Source organism: Acanthisitta chloris, unplaced genomic scaffold (genome assembly GCF_000695815.1).
Source record: "Acanthisitta chloris isolate BGI_N310 unplaced genomic scaffold, ASM69581v1 scaffold6218, whole genome shotgun sequence".
In the NCBI taxonomy this organism is placed as follows: domain Eukaryota; kingdom Metazoa; phylum Chordata; class Aves; order Passeriformes; family Acanthisittidae; genus Acanthisitta; species Acanthisitta chloris.
Genome location: NW_008688791.1, coordinates 108,555 through 127,831, shown reverse-complemented (window position 1 = coordinate 127,831; position 19,277 = coordinate 108,555). Strand labels below are relative to the sequence as shown.

The window sequence follows — 19,277 nt, the reverse complement described above, 5'->3', positions numbered from 1 at the left end:
ATGGGAGAATTTCTAACTCTCTGGCAGTAGTGAGGGGTCCAGACACACTTCTAGAAGACACACACTCTTTGCAGTATATTCCTCCCATCAGCTTCCCTTTGGTCCCAAGGGTTGGCACACACCAATTCTAGCAGACAAGTAACCAGACCAGTTTTACTTACATCACCCTACTGGACATGTGGGAAAGGAATGAGACTAAAAATCTGTAATAGATTAAATATGCAAACTCAAGCACCAATAACAGCAAGAAGTATGAGAGGATGCCAACAGTAATGTCCAACACTCATAGGGAAATTTTGAAAGGAAAAGATGGCACCAAAACTCTTTCTCCTGAAAACTTTCAGAGAGCAATTTATCAGGACTATTTTCTGTATCTTTATGTAAAAGTCAGAGGAATTATTCACACTTTCGTGGCTAGTCTCAGTTAGTACCTTGATAAATGATCAGCTTAGAGAATAACTCTCTGCCAGGAGCAGAGAAAACCCACCAGATTTCAAAAGTACCAGAGAAAGCCTTGAATACTCACTTAGGGCAATGCACCCAATTTTGCAACCTTACTTTCTACTACAGAATTACTAAGACACGCCTCCCTTTTGAAATCAACATTATCTACCTTTTATCTACACCCCAGTTAGAACATTTTGGCATTTTCCTGTTTAAAGGAGAAAGGTGATTATCACCACACACTCAGAGCCTGAGCTTGATTAGTCCATCATTTCAACACATTATTTATCCTGAAATATCTTACAAGGAGCAATCTGTAGAAAGCATGAGCAAACTGTAGATGACTCTGAGCAGACTGGAGCTATATGTGAGCACGATGCACTGTCACACTGTACAGCTGGGGAACTTGGGGGAAGGCATGGGCTGATTAATCCACAGCATAGATGATCTCCTCACGGACACCTGAGTTGTCTCTGAATCCACTTGTGCACTACAACAGCCTTTTAAGAACTATTCATATACCCATCATCAGCTCCCTACTTGTGCAGTAAGAGGCTGAGTAGTTAAAAAAATAAATTTGAATTATTAAAACAATACAAAAGAAAGTTAGTGTTTTGGCTTTTTATTTCTAAAATGAACTCTCTTCTTTCCTGAAAGCACTTTGTAGCCTAGAAACTTTGATGGCATTACTTTCAAAATTCCATGGTGAAAGAACAGCTACATTGCTAAATCCAAATGAGGAAAAATTCAGTCTCCACCACAAACAACACCCTAACATTTTTTTTTATAATAAATCCAAATGAGGAAAAATTCAGTCTTCACAACAAACAACACCCTAACAATTTTTTTAATAGGGTGGAGTTATGTCTGTTGCTTTGTTTTGTTTTGTTGTACCAATCTACTGTCACAGCACTAACATTTGCCCTCGTGGTAGCCAAAATAGGTAGCAGTACTCCCATTTTTGCTGATAATTTTACACAGTAAATACCAAGATTTAAAGTGAATATATTTTTTTGCCAACCCTGCATTTTACTTTGGGAGTTATAACTTCCACCTAGCAATTCACTGCCTGAAAAAATAAAACAATCTGCTGCATTTGGCTGCAACTTTTGTGTAAGTGCAAGCAACAACTGCAGTATTTTTTTCAGATGAGCCACTGTGATTGCTTTGCACTTCCTTGAGGCCTCTTCTCTTCTCACTGAATGAACTCCAGGGAATGGCATCATGTCGGGCTTTCCAGATGGATTATGTGAAGCCATAGCTCAATGTCATTTTCAATAGCAAGGCTCATAATTAAAGGTCAAATAGTCACTTCATCTGCAATCAATCAATAGAAGAAGTACTAATACTAAGTACTAATCAATCAATGGCAAATGCACTAATAAAAGCCATGCATCAAACGTCGGCATATGTGTGTGCTCACATGTACTGTGCATATATGTGAGCAGGGGGAAGGAGAGAAAGAGAACAAAGTGTGGGTGAAAATGCCAGAGGGCATGGCGAATACTCTATTATCTTTGCTCCTTCAAAGTTTGTATCCTGCTTCACTCATTAGGTGAAATAAAAATAAACACGAGTTTTCCCACATAGGTGATGCTTTGCATTCAAAAACCCATCAAAGCACTCACCTCTGTGCAGGAACACTGACTTGTGCTCCTACCTAAGGAACACAAAGGCACCTACCCTGTGTAATTTGTCCTTACACAAACACACCCTGCACTCTGATCTTTGAGACAAAAAGTGTGTCAACTGTTCTGTCTACAAAATAAAACCCAGCATATGGGAACAGCACTCATCTCCGTGCAGAGCAAGCACTTATTCATGGATTCAGCAGTGGAAGTGGCAGTTGGCCTCATGAGCATGCACTGCATGGGAATTAGTTGGTTTCATAATATGGTGTGGGAGAAAGTGACTTACAAAAGTCTTCTCATGCCTCTCCTATTACCACTTCTAAAGCTTTAAAGCTGTCAGCTCTTCTCCCACTTTAGTCAGTGCCATTCTGAGCTCCCCAGGGAACGGGCCAGACGTACCTATTTGGAGTTTCACCTGCCAAGCTGAGAGAAATCAGTTTCAAAGCGAAAGAACAAGTGTTGCAGGGTCATTTATATACTACCACTGGAATCTTGAAGACAAACAAAGCAGAGCTCCACAACGGATGTGCAATGAGACCCTGGGCTGTGTTTGTGCTCTCAGGCATTGTAATGACAGAGGGAGAGGGAAAAGCTCTCTCTACTAGAGGAAGCAGAAGATGTCTCGTTGCGTGGTTTATAGTCAACACCTATGGACAAGTAGAAATGTGCCAGAACAACAACTGAGTAAGGGCCAAAATGCTTATGCCAGCCTGGTTTCTGCTAAGATCAGTGTGGAAAAGACTGTGCTGTGGAAAAACTGAAGTGCCATTCAGAAATGGCTAATCCTTAAAAGCAACTTAGACCTACTCTGCTTCCGCCTCCAGTGAAGGAAAAAATGTTAGCTGCTCTGGTTAACACTGCTGTTTACATGTCTAGCTCACGGGCACAGCTCATCACACTGCAGCTGTGTACAGCCCAATCCTCCTTATTTATATAGGATTAGACACAATGTTCCAAAAATGGGGGTTTATACAGCTCTATCTTATCTGGAACTGGTAGCAATATCCAACAGAGTTCAGTATCAATGGGGCCAAAACCAGCCAGCCTGAATCTGATACACAGCATGCACACCTATGTGGTATACACATGGTGTGTGGCTCCAGGGACTGCTAAGAGGAGCATTTCCCCATCCTTGTTCAGGGATGACTGCAAAGCAGTCTGTCCTGAAGCTGACAAACAGCACAGTCCACAGCACTGCATTCCACCATCTCCCTGTTTCACGTCAACTTGCACACTTACCTGTGAGAGATCTCTATTAGGGAATAAAAAGTAAGTATGTATGATGGGGAGAAGCTTCAGGAGTCCCTGAAGTCAAGGTGGGCAAAGGGTTTTTGTTGGGTATTTGGGCAAAGAAAGCTGCAAAATACAAGACCTGACTCATGAGTTTATGCTAATGAGAGCAATAACTCAGAACTGGGAAAATGTGAGCCAAAAAGCCAAGGGAGCTAGGAACTTCAAACTAATCCTTCTAAAGCAGAAATTAAATAAAAAATGGAGAGTGTAGTAGCAGAAGAAAAGTGAACTGACTCAGCTGTGTGCACAGAGCACAGGTCAAGACAGGCTGCATGAGGACAATTTGGCAGAGTGAGTAAAAGAAATGAACAGTCCTCATTTTCTTCTGGGTGATGGCAAGTCCCACCAGGGCTTAAATATTTAAAAAAGGCTTTGTGTTTGTTTTCTTAGTGTCATAGCAAGCTGCAGAAATATTCAACAGAGCATATATAAAACTATTTTCACTGGGGAGGGAAGGGGAGACTTACATATTAGTGCTGTTAAACACAACCAGCCTCTCCAGCTTTTCTTCTTAGTATCACAGTTGTGTCCTAGGTTTACACACACCTCCAAACAGCAAGCAAAGTGTGTCAGCACTTACATGTGCAGTTGCTTTCTACAAACACAAGTGTAACTGTGTTGAACACAAGCTCATTTACTAGTTGAAGCATCAGTTTTACAGGACACTTGGTTGAAAAAGACCTAATGTCATTTAATCTATGCTCTGCTCCAAGGCAGGATCGACTCTAGCTGTCTAATTCCCATCTGAGGCTTGTCTACAAAGATAGGGGGTTAAAGATATCAATAGGCAACATATTCCAAAGCTAAACTGTTTTACATTACACAGGTTTCCCTGATTGTTAACTTAGATCACCACCAATGTAACAAAGTCCTTCCCTTTACAAAGTCCATCGTGGCCGAGTCACTTTCTTCCTTCTTTGCATCAACCTTCTATGCATTTGGAGATCACCACTATATTTCAGCTATCTTGTCTCAACAATCCATTCCAATCCATCTTCCTCTGGGGTCACATTTTTGAGGTCTATGGCCATACATGGCACTCTAATCTCATCCCAGTTCGTCCATACAATTCTTCAATTGCCCAAAACATCACGCAAAAGTCAAAAGCCAAAACACTCTCAAGCCATACAACTTTTGCTGCTTCTCTGCAACCCACAGCACCTTGTGTGAACAGAGATTAGGTTAGTATAATGTGATGTGCACTTGGCAAAGCTATGGGACTGTTACTCATTTTTTTGTTGTTCCTACACTGTTAAAATAATTTATTTATTTGGTTCAGTATTTTTCTAGGAAATGAAGTTGAACTCACTGATCTATAATTCCTTGTCCCCTCCTCGTTTCCATTGTGAAAAAGGCATTATGTTTGACTTTTTCTTGTGTTCCAGGAACTCCTTCACTTCCCACAGACTTTCAAGGGCACTTGCTAAGAGGTTTGCAGCACAGGCCTGGCTGAAGCAAAGAGCCCTGAGGTGAATCTCACTATCAAACTGACTTGGAAAACATCTCACCTAAGTCCCAACTTGTTCTTCCCCTGTTTCAGCCTGAGTTCTTACCTTTGTTATTGACACTAGCTGAGTTTCTCTTTAACAGATCCAGTCTTGAAGAGGCATCTATTCAGTCATATATGCTTTGCCAGACATTTGTTTTCATATTTTGAAAACAGTCTAGTCCTTTCACTGGCTGAACATAATGGATAACCAGCAGGAAGTGACTCTAAGTGTATCTGGTTTAACAATAGTTTGTGAATATCCATCAGAACATCTTCTTATCCCTAAGGGGTCATAAGTGACAAATAGCTCAGTGATGTTGAGAATGTCGAAGAAAAAAAACTATTCAAAATATCTGCAGACTTAAGCACATACATTTTGCTCATGTTAAGCAAGAGAGTACTGTCTATTTGTGGTTTCTGAACACACTACATCCTTTGATTTTCCCCTGTACAACTCAGCTTTTAGGTGTAAGATTTTACTGTGAAACTGGGCAGGTACACCTTTCAATCCTTTCAGTAACAAACCTGCAATTTTATCCCTATTGGATTAGGTACCAGAACAGAACAAGAACTGAAAGAAAAATCCAGCTTTCCACAAATAAGGTAGTCTTACTCCATAGCCACTAAAATCTCAGCTGAGAAGACTATGTTCTCTGCCCTGTAATAAGCATTTATTTCATCTATGCAAGAATATTATCCTGCTATTAGTATTATACTGGTAGCATTACTTGTCACACTGAAACCAAAACCATTTAAGCAGAAAAACCAGCAAGCAAAATAATTTTTTCCCAACACAGCAAGAATGTTACTATTATTTGCTCACAAGCTCATCTCCTGACTTACCCAGAGTGAGGGATTTGTGTGTGGAACAGAAAATGATGGCCACTGTGTCTGCTGGTGTGAAAGTAGAGTTGTTCCTAGAAAATAAGAGTTTTAATAACCTCTGATAGCAAAAACCTTCTTAAAACAGCATCAATCAAATATATTACTTTGAGGATCTATATACATGTTCACATCACTTTGATCAGGTCTAGTGACAGAAATAATTCTACCCATAAATGAACAGTAGTGTTTGATTTTTTTTTAAAGCAGAATTGTTTTTCAGTTGTGGGAAATTCTCTGATGTTCATGCTCCCATGTGAAGGAGAGGATTTGAACACATGGTATGTAGGACACAACTTTACTCCAGCCCAGTTTATATTTGCAAACATGCTATACCACAGCAGTGACCAGATTTGCCTCTGTAAAAAAAGAGAATGACCCAGGATTTCTTTGCCTAGTCTGTAATGTTAACAAAATGGTCAGTTTAGAGAGTATGTTGAGTCTCTGCTATGAGCACTGTTTAGAAAAAGTAATTAGCTTTCACTTCAGAGAAAAACTGCATCTAAGGGTTTACACACTGGGACTAAGGCCAGGAAGGATGGGAGAAAGACATATAAAGAGAGATATATGACTGGCCAATGGATCATCCTTTGCTCCAAATCAGGAATAAATTTATGAGATTCTAACTACCATATAAAATTGGCTACTACTTATGTCATTTTAGATTTCCCAGTTTGGTCATATCTCCCCCCAGTGTTAGGTGTAGCAGTTCAAAAGTTACTTTAAAATGCCTTTTAAGGAGAGGATATGAACTTGTCACCGAGAAATTTTCTCGTGGCATGAAGAAAGTCTAAGTAGCTCTGAGACACTGAACCCTTTGTGATCTCTCCTGCTATTGTATAACTTATCTAAAACATATGTCTGGAGTCTGCTGGGTTGTGGCACTTTCCATTCTGCAGAGTGCTGAAAAGACAAATACTCAATCAGCCTAAGTGAGAGGACAATGGTTGATACTTCAACCAGCTCAAGTGATGCCCTAAGCCACTGGCTAAGGCCATTCTCACAGTACTATTTTTGGACAACTGAATATACAACTGTCCTTTCTGGTTGATATTTAAAAAGGGAAAAAAAAGTAGCCCTACCAAACATTAGTTCAGGACAACTGTCTTTTAAGAATCACCATATAAATGTAAAAAAATTGACATATACAGAGAAGAGTGAATTGCCAGGCAGCAAATGTATCTTGAGATGTAAAAAGTCAAACTGAGTTCTCTCTCTCATATGTCATCAGCATGTCTGCAGGGCAAATTATACCTTCAGTGACATCTGTGCAAATCCATTTTTTTCAGTGGATGAGGTATAGCAGTGATTGATTGAGATTTAACAACTCTGTAATTAACACACAAGAAAGGACAGAATCCAGGTCCTGCTCCCTTAGCCTGCGAAACTCTAACAGAGAAAATGCAGTAAGGACAATATGAAATACCAAAATGAGGTCACCCCTACAGAGAAAACTGCCCTTACACCTTTGTATGAACTGTATCACCCAAAACAAAGATACCATACAAAAGAAATGTTCAAAGGCACGCTCAGGTATTTACCTTGTAGAGAAGAGGAAAGTCAAAAACATGAAGCTCATCTGAATAGAAAATACTGAAAGAGAAACAAGTTAAAATTAGACCCCAATTACAATTGCTGTGCACATGCCTTTTGTCCCCAAACTACAGGGCAGAAGTCAGGCTGGACCAAGTCTACCCAGCAAAACCCAGTGACAGACAATCTTTAAAGACTGCCTGGAAGAACAATACATATCATTACATCCAGGAAAGCTAATATTGTGGCTACACAAGTTCTTCCTGGGCTAACTCTTCTGCATCAAGTGTTTCTTGACATGATGAGTAGCATTAGGGGTCACTAGTGCATGCTGCACATCTCTGTGCACTAGTTTTGCTTATTGGCTTGACAACACAGAATCTGCCAGACATGCTCTGGTTACTGGGCATTTAGACTTTCTATTTTACAGGAGGAAGTGCATTATGTTAAGCATGACCAAAATAAATATTCCCCATCCTGGGTATATTAATCATGATCATTCATAGGGAGAGTAACAGAAGATCACTGTAGACATTTTAGTTCTCTCTGAGACAAAGGCTAATTGCTGAACTGGGCAGTACAATCAGACAAAGCAGCTTTCCTTCAGGCTCAGTCAGCTTGCTAAGAGCCCATGGTTTTGAGCATCCTGAGGAGAGCTCTCCTTTCTCTCAGCTCTCCCAACACCTGCAGGGGCTTTGAGATGCACAGAGCCCCCCTGGGACTGCAGAGATGTGGGGAGAGACCAGCAGCTTCCCCACTGTGCCACGAGTAGCTGCTGAGACTGCAGAGCGCATGGCAGAGAGCAGGAACTCCCCACAGAGCTGGAGGAGCAACCCTGTGACCTGCACAGACACTTTTCTGGCTTTTCCTTGCAGCAGAATCTGGGGTGGGTCCTCTACCTTCTCCTTGGAAAATTTGTGAATGCAATAAGGCTAATGTGTCCCACAGGGTAGTGCAAGTCAAGACAATACGTTTGATTTTGACCCCAGTTTATGACTGGGAAACGTGGCAGGGAGATTAGCTATTACCAGTGACATTTTCTATTCTCTTACACACATTTCCTAGAATGTATAAATGTCACCACAGCATGCACTTAATTCTCCCTTCACGAGCTAAGGAAGCAATCCATTGTTCCTGAATTACAATTTTTTCTGCAACTAAGGACATTAATTCAAGATGCACAGCAAAACCCTCATCCTTTAATCCACATAATTCTGCAAAGCAATAAACATGTGTTGCCACCAATTATTCCTTGTGCATATTTTGCTGTGGCTAGATTATTAACATAAAAATTACATCGAAACATTAATCAGCAGACTAACAAATGCAGCTTCATCTCCAACTCTTGTGCTGATTTCACTTCCTGGTGTCACACAACACACACTTTCAGCCAATGCATCCAGTGGTGATACAGAAGCTTTTTCTAGAACACAGTGTGCAGATCCATTTCCAAAACTTCCTCACTTTTGATTTCATAAATATTTCAGAGACAAACCCTCACCCAATTGTCTAATATGCTCCAAGTTGCTTATGTTCATATTCTTCCCAGGAAATTCCAATTATGCATACTGGCAATGAAAATGTATATATGATATTCAGTGTATTGCACAGCAAATGGTACATACAATTACACATGGCAAAGTGCAGAGATGTCTTGAAGAGAAATAAAGGCCAAGAAAGGCAATGGAAACAACCACTCTACACCAACTGTTCAAGGAAGAACATGTCTTTTCAACTAAAAAAGAACTTTGTTTTCAAAGTAGTGTTCAGCACAGAAACATAAAATTACTTCACTCTGAGTTTCTCTGCATAAATTAGAGTTGAAAATATCCATCTCATTCTGACAACTCTGTACTGGTTTAAGTGCATCTCGGATGTTTTCTTTCTCAGGTGCTTATGCAAAGAAGTATTTAATCCTTTTTGAAAAGAACGTCTATAGCATGACTTCCTACTTCTTTGCTTTCAGAAAAAAATTATTTATATGGTACCATTTACCATTCCATGGATTATTTTACACACGTATAATGTGTACAAATTGATGTGTGTGTCCACACATATAATGTACACACATCACTCAAAAAACAGTATGTGTGTACAGACATGTTGGGTACAAATTGAAAGGGAAATTTAGGTTAGATATTAGGAAGAAGCTTTTCCCTGTGAGGGTGGTGAGACACTGGCCCAGGTTGCCCAGGGAGGCTGTGGCTGCCCCAACCCTGGCAGTGTTCACAGCCAGGTTGGATGAGCCTTGAGCAACCTGCTCTGGTGGGAGGTGTCCCTGCCCAGGGCTGAGGGTTGGGACTAGATGACCTTTGAGGTCCATCCCTAAAATTCTATGATAGTGTTTCATAATCCAAAAAACTGCCACGATTAGGATAGAATTAAGAGCTGATGCAAAAAGGGTAAATTTCCTACTAACTTTAGTGGAGGTTGGACTTGTAGAAGACACATTATTTTTATGAGAAAGAAGCATGTGCAAATACAAACACTTCAAAGTAGGTGATACGTTGATTTCTTGAAATCTAACAATTTTAGAGTATGAGATGTGATTTATACTGAAGCATACCGTAGTTAACTCTCCTCCATGCAAATTGAAACTCTTGTCTCCAGACAGTGTGAAGCAAGATGGGAATTCCCTAATGGGAGAGGAGACAGTGCCTGTACACCACTGCCTTTCCCTGGGAGGTAGTGATCTGCAAGTGTATTTTTAACTGATGGCAAGGATACCAGCAGTCTATTCTCATGTGTATGTTACTTCAGGCTGAATGACTAGAGTGCTTCTAAAACAAACTCTGTAAGAAATGTCTTCATCCACAGAAACACATCAACACATTCCAACTCCCAACTAGTTTCTAGGTTTATAATAAGCTGAGGAAGAGCAGTTTCCAAGTTGTACCAGTGCTTCTGAGAAACAGCTCAAACCCCAATCTTTCCTCTCTGTTTGGAATGCAACATCTGTGCATTTATGGCTGTTTAATAACAAAGAAGCCAAAACAGAATGCCAATAAAGGCTTGTAAAATAATTCCGTGCCCCTTTAGACAGGGAGGATCACTGAGCAGTCTCAGGCACACCTAAATAGCAAGGTTCATCCCTCTCTAAATGCTTACTCAAACCCCTAAAATTATCCAGCCCCTAAGTCTGCTGCTCTGGTTTACTAGATGCATTAAAAGCACAAGCTCTAGCCCCATGCCAGTATCCCCACAGCTCCACCAGTGCATATAGCTCACTACACACCTGAAACACAGAGAAAAAATGATGCTTTGAGGCTGAACTTACTTATGAACACTATTATAACCAAGCTAAATTTATCAAGGTCGATATTTGGATTGGAGAAAGTATCGCAGAAGGTGGTGTAGATGATCATCAGGAGCACACAGCTGCTGATAGCACCAAATGGAGGCTTCTTCCTTTCAAGCCAGTCCTTGATGTATCTTCGGACAATCTGAAACACAGAAACCAACAGGTTGCCTCTTTTCAAAGATGCAGGGAGCCAAGTTGGGCATCACAAAGTGAATCTGACAGCGGAAAGACACAAAGAGAAGAGAGTAATTTGGATGACGGCCACAGTGGATTTCAAAGCTTCCCTGCCACACAACTCTTCTTCTGGGGAATTTAACATTTGTAGTGCAACTTCCACTGGGCATCCATAATGAGAGTATATTTTCAAGTACATTCAAATCCATCCTTAATCATGCCAAATGTTCTTTGCTAGCTGTCACTGAGACATGCCCATTAAGCCTCCCCAAAGTTTATCTCCTCTGCTGATACTAATGGATGTATGTAATTATCACAGTCCCCTTTGCATCAACAGACAATTCCAAGTGCAACTTTGGGAATCTTAAAAATCTGACATCTTCAGGAATTTCATGATGGTAGATAATCGAAAGTGATCCATGGAACATTTTAATATTTAAATAGCTAGCGATGCACCAGAAGTTTTTAATTAAATTATAACTCAAGCTTGAAAAGCAAAAGTGCATGTGTTGTGGGAGTTTAAATAATTCAGACTCTGAATATCTAGAGTTTTTGTAAATCCAAAGACAAATGCCATTTGCACGCTTTTAGAATACCAGAATTAACACATGAAAACAAGGAAACCTACTGTACTTAGCAGAACTTTTGCACTTTCAGGAAACAGAATACGAAGCTGTTTTTCAAGAATTTTTTAGAAACAACCATACATTTTAAAGTCACTTCAACTTTCAAATTATGCTGAACACCACAGCACTGAGCCTCGGCAGATACAATGCATCTATTTCAGTCCTGCCTGGGGAGTCGCTTTTAGTTTTTCTGTTTACTTTATAGGGTTGGAAAAAAAACTTTTTAAAGCTTTTATCATACAGCTGCAACTTGTGTTAATTTTTCAGCAATCACATTATCTTGCCTAATTTCTCCTGAGACCTCCTGATGCTCTCTGTTACCCTGCTCTTCCAGAAATAACAGCACTTCTAACCAGAGAGCTCCAAAGGTGTCTCCTCACCTTCCCTTAGCAGGACCATCAATAAACATCAGTACTATTGGTTTAATAACACAGAATGTCTTCGAAGTATTCAAGATTAATACCAAAGCAGCATCACCAATGCTACCACAGGACTCTCTTTCATACACTAACTGCCAAAGCTGTGGGACTGACCTCATGGCTGTTAGTTTTCCTCACTGCCTTCCCAGCCTGTTTGCAATAGGAAAGGCCTGGAAGGAGCAATCCCACAGTCACCACAGCAAACACACTTGATTGACCACAGGGCACATACTAAAAATTGGACAAAAGGGGTTAATGCAAAGCTAAGACCAGCACTTACCTCCCAGCACTTCTAGGCTTCCTGCTGGGGAAAACTAACAGATTTGCAGGAAGCCACTAAGGGAATGCTCAACACCCCAGTGAAAACACTGAACTTTAAAATTTCACACTTGCCAGATGTTAAAGAGAGAACATAACTCAAAATGTAAGGAAAGAGCATTGGATGGAGCCACCTCCTTCTAAGCCAGAGGGTAGGAATAAGACACTGCACTGATGGAAGAAAGGCAAGAAAACTGAGTGAAGATATGTGGTGAGCAGTGTGAAAGAGATCAAATGCGAAGTCCAGACTAATCTAATCTGAGCAGATTTGGGACTCTGTAACTATCAGAAGCAAAGAGCAAAAAGTCATTCATTTCTAAAGTGAGTGGGTTTTTTTAAAGATGTTTTAAAAATATCCTATTATCCCTTAAATTGTCAGGTTGGGAAAAAAGAAAAGCTACTTAAGAGCAACTATTAATTTATGGTCCTTCCAGAAGATTTATACTGAAAGTAATGAGATGTTGAAAGAGAAAAGTGATGGTTCATTATGTCATGGTACAACTTACACTAGAGGCATTTGTTGTGAAAACTGTAACTTTGTGCCTATACAAGGTCTAATTATAACAGACAGGACAATAACAACACTATACACATTTATCATGGGATGATATATAAGAGAAAAAAAAACATTTAAAAAATGAAACTGAAAGTATTTCCTCGAGATCTTCAATTGAGTGATCTCTTTTATAAATATCCACCTCTATCTAGTCTGCAATTGTGAATCAACAACCATAAAAAATGGTTCAGATTCTTAACTGCACACTGTGTTTTTAAACAAATTACACAGACAGACCCTGAGCTAAATTGTGGCTTCAGGAAATCATCTAATCAACCCAGTGTCATGCTCAATGTCTACATGCCACAGACAAAATACATCCTCTCTAACACAGAACCCCATACATTCTGATCTTCTCACAAGGTTCAGCATGATCTGTAATTTCAGAGGTCAATGCAGCCAATTAGCACTGATTCAAGGTAACCTAACTTCTTGTATAACTTGAGGAGAGAAATATAACCCTACAGGTTAAAAACTCCACTAGATTTTTCACAGGGAAGCTCATGTCAGCTGATTCATTTTGACTGCAAAACAATCCATTTGTTATTCATGCCTGGTAGAGTTGCTTCAGGACAAGGATGCTTTGAAAGCCTTTTAATTCTTAACCCAATTCTATGACTTTTCAGGGTAAACATGGAACTAAAAAAAAAAGTTGTGAATATTTGTAATGAAATAATAAATCCCCAAAATACAATAAAACAACACATGTTTGGAGCCTGAGCTGAGATATTAAAGCTTCATTTGTCTGCCAACACAGCAAAAGCTAACACAATCATTCTGGGATGTTAGGGCCTGTACAAAGGATGCCAGACTCAGAGACTGTTCCAGTGTGCCACCTCTCAGCTGAAATTATGGGCCCAGTAGTTTGAGATACACACCAGTAAAACAGGGCACAAGGGAAGGAAAAGCACCAGAGAAACAGGGTTGAGAAAATGTCTCAATTGATGCTCCTGTGGAAAGATCAACCTACAGCCTGAAGTAGAAATATGGATGACTGACATCCAAAATAGACACATCACATCGATGAAAAAGTCCAGAAAGGGGATGTATTTGGCTTGTGTGAGTTCTGTGAGAAGCTGATAGAAGCTTCTCTTATGCCTGATGGAGCCAATGTCAGGTGGCTCCAAGACAGACTCATTGCTGAGCCCACCAGCAACAGTGGCAATGCCTCTGGGACAGCACGTTTAAGCTCTTTATTCAGAGGGTGGGGAGACACTGGAACAGGCTACCCAGAGAATTTGTGGATGCCCCACCACTGGAAGTCTTCAAGCCCAACTGGAACTGGCCCTGAGCAACCTGATCTAGTGGGTGTCATCCCTGCCCGGGGCAGGGGGGTTGGACTAGATGATCTTTAAGGTCCCTTCCAATCCAAACCATTCTATCATTCTATGAATAATCAATATGTGAAACACAAAAGCATTTAAAAACATACTGCAGGGGGGAAATGCTGCAGGCTGCTATCATGTTGCAGATAATATGTGCACAATTCTTAAGGTACAAATCTCAAGCTACAAAGTCCTTGCAACTTTTATCCCTGCTGAGACTCCTGCAGAATTATTTCCTTGAGGAGAGCTTTGGACTATGTGAACTATGGTAGTGATCATATTAAGTATGAGGAACTGTAAAGATTTTACTGCAGATAGGACAGATATTAGGAAAAAGGTTTTTCCTGTGAGGGTGGTGAGACACTGGTCCAGGTTGCCCAGGGAGGCTGTGGCTGCCCCAACCCTGGCAGTGTTCACAGCCACGTTGGCTGAGCCTTGAGCAACCTGCTCTGGTGGGAGGTGTCCCTGCCCAGGGCAGGGGGTTGGGACTGTATGGTCTGTAAGGTCCATTCCAACCTCTAAAATTCTATGATTCTATGATGCAAATGCCAGCCCCAAAGAGCAGGGAATGGCTGACCCAGAGGTTGCACATGAAAGAACAGTGCACGATGAATCCTTCCCTCAAACTGCTGTTCAGTGGAGAGAAGTGATGGAGAGAAGAGCAGAAGAGATGCAAAACTTTGTAGTAGGTGATCTTTTATCAATAACCTGCATGATGAAAGATGCTGATAAACTCACAGAAAATTAGACAGTAAAAGAACATCAACGTGTCCATCAGGCAAGCACCTCCTGGTGACTTATGTTCTGGCAATCTCCAAAGGTTTTGGAAAAGCATCAGCTCAAATTTGCTTCAAAACACAGTTTCAGGCTCAAACTTCCCTCTTGCCTAGGATTTAATTTTTAACAACAAAGAAATGTAATTACACATGAATTAACAGTAGTGTCCCCATTTCAATTTAGTTCTTCTACCAGACTAGTTACATCTGCAGTATTTTTCCTCCAGACTGCTCTGTATCCTGCCATAACCTCCTTGTCTAAACACCAGCCTCCCTAAGCAAATGGGCTTACTGCTCAAATGCTTAATTCACTTCACATCCCTGTAGAAAGAAACATGATCTGTTGTTCCAGGAAAGCAGGTAAATAATGCTCATCTGTTCTAAGATCATACAAGATAACAGAAGTTATAGGAAAAAAATTCACTCATCTAATTGTACCTTTGTAACAGTCACACTGTATACCCAGACAAGTTTGCCAGTAAAATACAGCTAGACTGTTTCCACCTGTCTGCTCAAGTGCTGGACATACAAGCTAAAAAATGTAATAAACAATGTCATTCATTAATATTCATTATTAATTTAACTAAATAGGGCAAGGAGCTCCCCATGTCCCTCCAGGAATGGAATAGTTTCTGACGTTTGTTATACAGTACATCTTTTAAAAATTATCTAGATCTTCATTGTTTTTTTAAACCTATGAAATGAAAACAAAACCCAAAAAAACTCTCCAAAAACAGAGAAAATGGGTTAGGAAGTCACTTTTTCTGTTTCCATTACACACACACACGCGAGTGTCTCTTGGTATTTACATCATTACATAAAATCGATTTTTCCCAATTCTATCAACATTTTTGGACTAATTTAATCTTTAACTGACTGTACAGTGTTTTTACTGCACTTCTGCTCCTTTAGTTCATCATGTGTTGGTATGTACATCTAAATATCTGGGAAAAACACTTGGAGCTTTTCCATTTCAACCAAGAAACATGAGTTAGCTTTTTCCTTGTGTTGAATCACATGAGGAAACAAGCTGAAACTGTGCTGGATTCTCACCATAACTAAATGCAGCAGTTACTTTATTTTCTTTGTCTTCTAAGGTAAGATTCCTAACTTATTCTTCACTAATCTTATTACTCTTTACAGCAACAGACTTTTGCAATGAACTCTAAAATGCAAAATTTCCTTTGGAAAATCTTTGAGTCATGCTAGACGTTTTCAACAGGTCAATAAAATTTCCGTATCTTTTCCTTATATAGTGATGGCAAACCAAGAAAGGCAACTGCATGGAATATTGGGAACTACACATCAGTGAAACCTAGAAAAGAGGAAAGGTGGAAAAATTGGAAAAAAACCCTCAGCTAAGATGGCTGTGACGGTGAAAATCGGTAGAAAGAATCAGATACTGGAATGGGAGATAATTGGATTGTAGAAATTAAATAAGATGGCAAGATGCAACATCCTTCACAGATTTCTATTTAGTGGGGCATAAAGGGAAGAGGACTGTGGTGGTTTAACCCCAGCCAAGAATCACACAGCCACTGCCCCCCCTTTCCCCTGCCCTGGTGGAATAAGGAGGAGAAACAAAAAGTAAAATCTATAGGTTGAGATAAGAACAGTTTAATAGTTGAGAAGAAAATGAAAGAAGAAAATACTAATAGATAATAAGAAGGGGAAGAAGAACCAAAACCCAACCAAACCAAACCAGTGATGCACAACACAATTGCTCAGCACCCACTGAGTGATGCAGTTCCCCAACCTGGATCAGCCCCTGGAGAATTTCCTCCTAGTTTATATACTGGGCATGACATTCTATGGTGTGGAACATCCATTTGGCTAGTTCAGGTCACCTGTCCTGGCTGTGCTTCCTCCCAGTCTCTTTTGTGTACCTTCTCACTGGCAGAGCATGAGACACAAGAAAGAAAAGGTCCTCGATTTAAGATAAAGACAGAGCAGAGACCAAAACATCAGTGTGTTATCAACATGATTCTCATTCTGAAACCAAACACAGCACTGTACCAGCTGCTGGGAAGAAATTAACTCAATCCCAGCCAAAACCAGCACATATAGCCAACATTCCACATACACAAGGTCTGTATCAGGCAGAACTTGTATCACTGCAGCCAGTTCTGGTAACTTTAGAGGGACCATATCTGTGCAAATCATAGAATCATAGAATTTAGGGGGTGGAATGGTCCTTACAGATCATCTAGTCCCAACCCCTGCCCTGGGCAGGGACACCTCCCACCAGAGCAGGTTGCTCAAGGCTCAGCCAACCTGGCTGTGAACACTGCCAGGGTTGGGGCAGCCACAGCCTCCCTGGGCAACCTGGGCCAGTGTCTCACCACCAGTAAAAATCTTTTTTCTCACATCCAGCCTAGACTTTCCCTCCTTTGGTTTGAACCCAGTTTGAAGCCATGAATTCCCATATTTTCCTGAATGCTGCTATAGAGTTCCAAACTTTGTGCTGGTTCATCCACCTTCTAGGACATCGACAAATGTCAAACCTATCCTTATGCAATCTACTGTTTCTTTTCTGAAGATGGGATGGAAAAAAAGCCATTTTTGCAATCTTTTCTTTTTACAAGCATCTTGTTTTCTTCCCTCAGCTTACCAAACTCCCCTAAAAGCTATCTTACTCCATTATGCCAGTCAGTTTACTCCCAAGAGATAGCTCCTGGTACAGATATGCCTTTAAAGCAAGCTTTATAAAAACCACGAGGCCATTTTCAGAATTAATTTCACATTTTGGGGTAATTTACAACTGTTGCTTTAAAACCTTATAAACAGGTGCAACGTGGCAAAAATGTAAAGGGTGTCTGCAGCAGTGGCACATGTTTCCTTCATATTTTATATTCTGTGGACTAGGTTCTGTTCACTGCTTAGCTCAAGTGTCAGAAGGGAGTAAACTGTGGTCTGAGGGCTGTTTATCTGACTTTTCAGTCTTCTGCAACAAACTCCTAGAAGAGCTCATCTCTCAGGGTACCACTCCTCCCTGCAGCTCCCATGGACTTTGGAGAGAAAGTAGAGCTACCTCCATGTGGGTTAAATTTACAAGAATAAAAAGATTTGACACTGCTCCCTTTTTGATAACAGTTTGGTTAACTATTGTTTCCCCCACCCACTATAAAGCAACATTAGGCTTAGCTAAGTAGTACCTTCCACTCCCTAACAAGTCCCACCTACCTTTCCCTTTCCACTTTTTGTTCTTTAAAAATAAATACCTTTGCTAAGCTTTTTAGTTTCAATTTCACTGACAACTTGTATTGCAACATAGCACCCTTTCAGACTTGTGTTTATAAGCACAGCTCCCAAATGCTGAGAGGGTTCCTCTGGAATATTTTGGGCAATGATGCAGAAGACACTTAAAATCCTTTACTTGTAGGACATCAAGATGTTTTTGTGTGTGTGTATGTGTGTATGACTAGATTCAGTGAGGATTTCTGTACAACTGGCTTAATTTTATAGATTTGAGAAGATGAACTACATAGAATCACAACATTAATTCTAGCTTTAGTTAAGGTCTGTTTAATGTGAAGTGCCCACTTTACACTGGCAGACAAATTACCAATGGGGCAACTAGAGAATGCATGAATGATAATGTACAGACAAGCTTTTTATTATTTATTCATAGAAAACAGTGGGTTTTGGTGTGCTGCTTTGAAAAATGTTCAAACTAGTAGAATATAATGAAAGCACAGTGAAAATTCTATTTCATTAACATTTAATCATAAATCGCTCTTTAATATAAAACATAAAATAAAAGTCTGTCATAAGCACTTAGGCGTAGGGAATGGAGAGAGTCTGCAAAAAGGGGAAGGGAAATATTGCAGTGGGTTTCACTGCTCTTGTTATCTGTCACTTCAGAAGGAAAAAAATAAGCAAAGAAACAACAGTCTTCAGCTAAAGCTCACGACTGGTCATGAAGAAACTGCTTAGACATTTCTCAAAACCTTAGTTTTTTGCTGGCTAAAAGTGTTACCAACATCTACGGACAGGGAAACGATTATTCTAGCAGCAATCTTCACCAGGACTCTGCTACCCAGATAAAAAATAGTCAAACCTTCAAGCTGCCAGAGCAAATTCAGAAATCTTTTCCCTGAAATATCTATTACCGTGTTTATAGTATAACAAGTATTCTTGAATTCCCCTTAGAGGTATACAAGAGTGATGCACAAATAACAAGCTCTTACCCACCACAGATCTTCCAGGCTTATAGAAAATTAGATCTTTATAAAATACTATAGATTATGTCTCTTTTCGAGACCTCTTGTCAGAGAGGTCTTATTTGTTCCTCTGCAAACACAAATGTGATATTATACTACCAGGACTGATTTGAGTAACATCATACTGTCAATTAGCAAAACACATCTGCAGACACAGAGGACACAGGCTGCATTTTTTAGGTTCAGACAACCTGCACATCTCTGACAAAGAGCAGAGAGATTCTCCTTATTGAAGACCATCTATCAGTCACTGTAAGACTCAATGCCTCTCTGATAACATCCTATGT

The 19,277-nt window shown here is 40.2% G+C and overlaps 1 protein-coding gene across 1 annotated transcript in view; it reads right to left on the bottom strand.

Moving 5' to 3' along the window:
* SLC10A7 (solute carrier family 10, member 7) overlaps positions 1–19,277 on the bottom strand; it is a gene marked incomplete at its 5' end in the record, with an annotated part of 139,002 nt that overhangs the window by 14,855 nt on the left and 104,870 nt on the right. The window contains 3 exons of the mRNA XM_009081171.1: positions 5,701–5,774; positions 7,281–7,332; positions 10,550–10,715. Coding sequence (XP_009079419.1) covers positions 5,701–5,774; positions 7,281–7,332; positions 10,550–10,715 — 292 coding nt within the window. The remainder of the gene's footprint in view (positions 1–5,700; positions 5,775–7,280; positions 7,333–10,549; positions 10,716–19,277) is intronic.